This window comes from Camponotus vicinus, unplaced genomic scaffold, assembly GCF_025532165.1.
Source record: "Camponotus vicinus isolate PSW18456_S1 unplaced genomic scaffold, iyCamVici1.0 SCAF_1, whole genome shotgun sequence".
Lineage (NCBI taxonomy): Eukaryota > Metazoa > Arthropoda > Insecta > Hymenoptera > Formicidae > Camponotus > Camponotus vicinus.
Window position 1 is genome coordinate 27,885,234 of NW_028141945.1, and position 3,130 is coordinate 27,888,363.

Genomic DNA, 3,130 nt, shown 5'->3' on the forward strand with positions numbered 1-3,130 from the left:
ACATCGGAGCGCGAAAGATGTGATGCGTCAGATCTCGACCGTTCGCGAATATCGCCACCTCCTTCGTCACGAATCGCTCGTTGACGACGAAACCCTGCAGATCGATGAAGATCGGCGTCGCGATATCGCTCGTAACCGTCGCCGTCATCGTTGGGAGAGAAACCAACGTTTATTCGCGTCTCCCGAGCCGTCCGAGCGAGAGTCTCATCGACGTTTTCGCGGTTTCCGATTCCCTCTCTCTTTCGTCCTCGCCTCACTCTTCCTCTCCTTTTCCTTCCATTCGACGAGTCGACGCGTCGTTTTACAGGATCTTACGTACGACGTTCGTCAGCGGATTGTACTCCACCATGCGATCGTAAATGATGAGACAATATGCCGTGGTGTTGGAAGGAACGTTGTCTTTGCAGTCGAATTCCAGACGAACGTCCATAGTGGCGCCTCGTTTTGGCGGGAACAATCTATCACTACGAGCGGACCGCAGTATAGAAATTTGTTCATAGTCAGGAGCGTCTCGTCGCTCTCGGATCTGCAATACGTTCGTAGAAATCGCGCGTACGCGTCGTACAGTACGGCGATCTTGTGTTTATCGAAGTCCAAATTCATATCATCGTATGGATAGAAGTCGGAATTGAGATACAATTTTACGTTGATCAGATTGCACGCGTCGAATCTGGAAGCGTCTTGCGATAGAATGTTCTTCTTTCCGGTCTGCAACGCGAAGATGACGTAACGCGGTTTCTCGAGTTGGGTGGCCGCTTTTACGGCCCACGAGTGTTTGGTCGTGCTCTGCAAAAGCGGAAACTCATAGAGATCCCACGAGCGAAAAGGCACGCTCAGGTATCGGCTGCTGTCCAATGCGCGCAACAGCGACAATTTATTGACGTCATTCAACACCACGTGCGGCATACGCCACTGTATCTTCGTCAGCTCGATTCTCGGCTCGTATTCCTCGCGCGATATCAGACAATTGTTATCATTTCGCGCTCGTATCAGGATCAACTCGTGACGCGCGTTGATGACGACGCGTTTGTAATCCTTGCAGAAACCCAACAGCGTATCGAGAGGAACGCAAAAGTTGAAGTCGCCCGTCGCCGCGACGCTGCTCGATCCAGCCGTGAGATCCCATCCGGCGTTCTTCAAGATCTTGCCTCGTTCGGCCGTCAACGATGCGTAATTCTTGATCGTGCTCGTTATTCCAACGTTGCGATTGCGATCGATCTCCACGCCGTCGAGTTCGTAACGTATCTCTTCGAACATAAAGGCGACGCAGTTGTTCGCCAACTATGCCGGTGTCGAGGATGCTGGCGGCTCCTTAGCAGCGGAGCTCGACTTATCCGACTCGCCACTCGATGCAGGCGGAGGCGCCGGCGGATTATTTCTCGTCTGTAGTCTACCTTCGACGTAGAGGAAACTCTCGCACGGCAGCGTGTACAGGTCCAGTTGCTGTATGGGTATTCGTATCTCGTCGCTGTATCCGAAAGTGGTGTTGGCGTACGGATTGTACGTGTGACTCTCGATCTTCACGATACGATCGTCGAAGACGGGTTCCCCGCCGATGCTCAGAATGTCTCGCATGACGTCGAACTATCGCGCGGCTCTCGGTACGGTGAAACCCATGGATCGCAGAAAAGCTGCGTTGGCGGCGGATAACCTTCCGACGCTCCTCTCTTTCGAGCGCGCGACTTGAGTTTCCGCGACGCGAATATGGCTGTTACTGTTGCGGTTATTGCGATGCGACGTTGTAGCGTTAGACTCGTTCACGACGAGCATCGCGCGACGACGCTCGCGACTCGCCCTATTCCCTCAGCGTTCGCTCTATCGTCTGCGTCGCACGTGCAGACGAATCGTGATCTCCTCGCCGCGGAAATCGATCAATCGACCGTCCTGGTCGACGACGCGCAACGATATGTCGGTCACGAGTCGCGCGATGACCGGCAGATAAATGATCTGCGTCGGGATCTCCGACACTTTATATCCCGGCGGAACGTTCGGCGCGAATTCGTGTATCGCGTGAGCGGATCTCCCGTTTACGTACGCGCCCGTCGTCAAGTTGCACTCGACGCGAATCGTGTTAACCGTGATAATGCTTACGGGTTTATCGGATGCGTACCATCTATTTGGCTGTAATACGCGAGACGGGGAAAAACCCAATAACGATCCGATATTGTTCGGTTTGCTGAAATCAACTCGGTACGCGCATTTAATTTCGCTTCTCATGGTATTGTCGAGTAGTTAGTACTAGGCCGGTTCTAACTCAGGTCCTCTCAGGGGGGGTAAGGGGCGAGGGGATCTCAGCGGCGCGGGGGAATGACGTCACGCAGGATGGAGGGGGATGACGTCACGCGGGTTCTAACTCAGGTCCTATCAGGGATGACGTCACGTGGGACGGAGGGGATTTCCGTGGCGCGGGAGCTGCGGGGCGGGGGACGCACGTATAAACAAAAATGGCGGTATTCCTTTGAAGAAAATTTTGGGTCTATCCCTCCCTCTCTCTCGCTCTCTCTCTCTTTCTCTCTTTATCCCTTTATCTTTCTATTCCTCTCTCTCTCCCCCTCTCTATCCCTCTATCCCTCTATCTATCTCTTTATCCCTTTTATTTCTCTTTCTCTCTGTCATCTCTGTATTATCGCAAGTATACAATATTAGTCATAAACTTATATTTTGAGATATTTCGGGGTCCGACGTTTTCGAGCAATCTGTGAATCATAGCGAGATAACAACACATTTTTGAGATATTTCGGGGTCCGACGTTTTCGAGCAATCTGTGAATCATAGCGAGATAACAACACATTTTCAACCCTAGGTTCAGTTACAAAAAAATTTTTTCTTTTGTGCTCCCAACAATCTCTGAATATCCCTCTCTCTTTCTCTCTTTATCCCTTTTATCTCTCTCTCTCTCTCTCTGTCATCTCTGTATTATCGCAAGTATACAATATTACCAGTTAATAAACAATATAAATAGAAGTATTCTTTGAAGGATTGGGTGGATGGAAATGCGTGCGAAGAAATTACGTCATGATTTAGACTTAAAACTCTTTATTTATGTTTTATATATATTTTTCTTACGTACTATGGACTAAAAACTAAAGCTGCCAGTTCGCAATCGACGAGTTGATGCTTGTTGAAAGCA

At 50.3% G+C, this 3,130-nt stretch overlaps 1 protein-coding gene across 1 annotated transcript; it reads right to left on the reverse strand.

Annotated features, from left to right (window-relative positions):
* Positions 1-301: 301 nt before the first annotated feature.
* LOC145966262 (uncharacterized) lies at positions 302-1,257 on the reverse strand. Its single transcript, XM_083090272.1, has 2 exons — positions 566-1,257; positions 302-464 (listed from the first exon to the last, which is right to left on the reverse strand). The coding sequence occupies exons 1-2, from the start codon at positions 1,255-1,257 to the stop codon at positions 302-304; spliced, it is 855 nt and encodes a 284-aa protein (XP_082946398.1).
* Between the last annotated feature and the right edge of the window lie 1,873 nt (positions 1,258-3,130).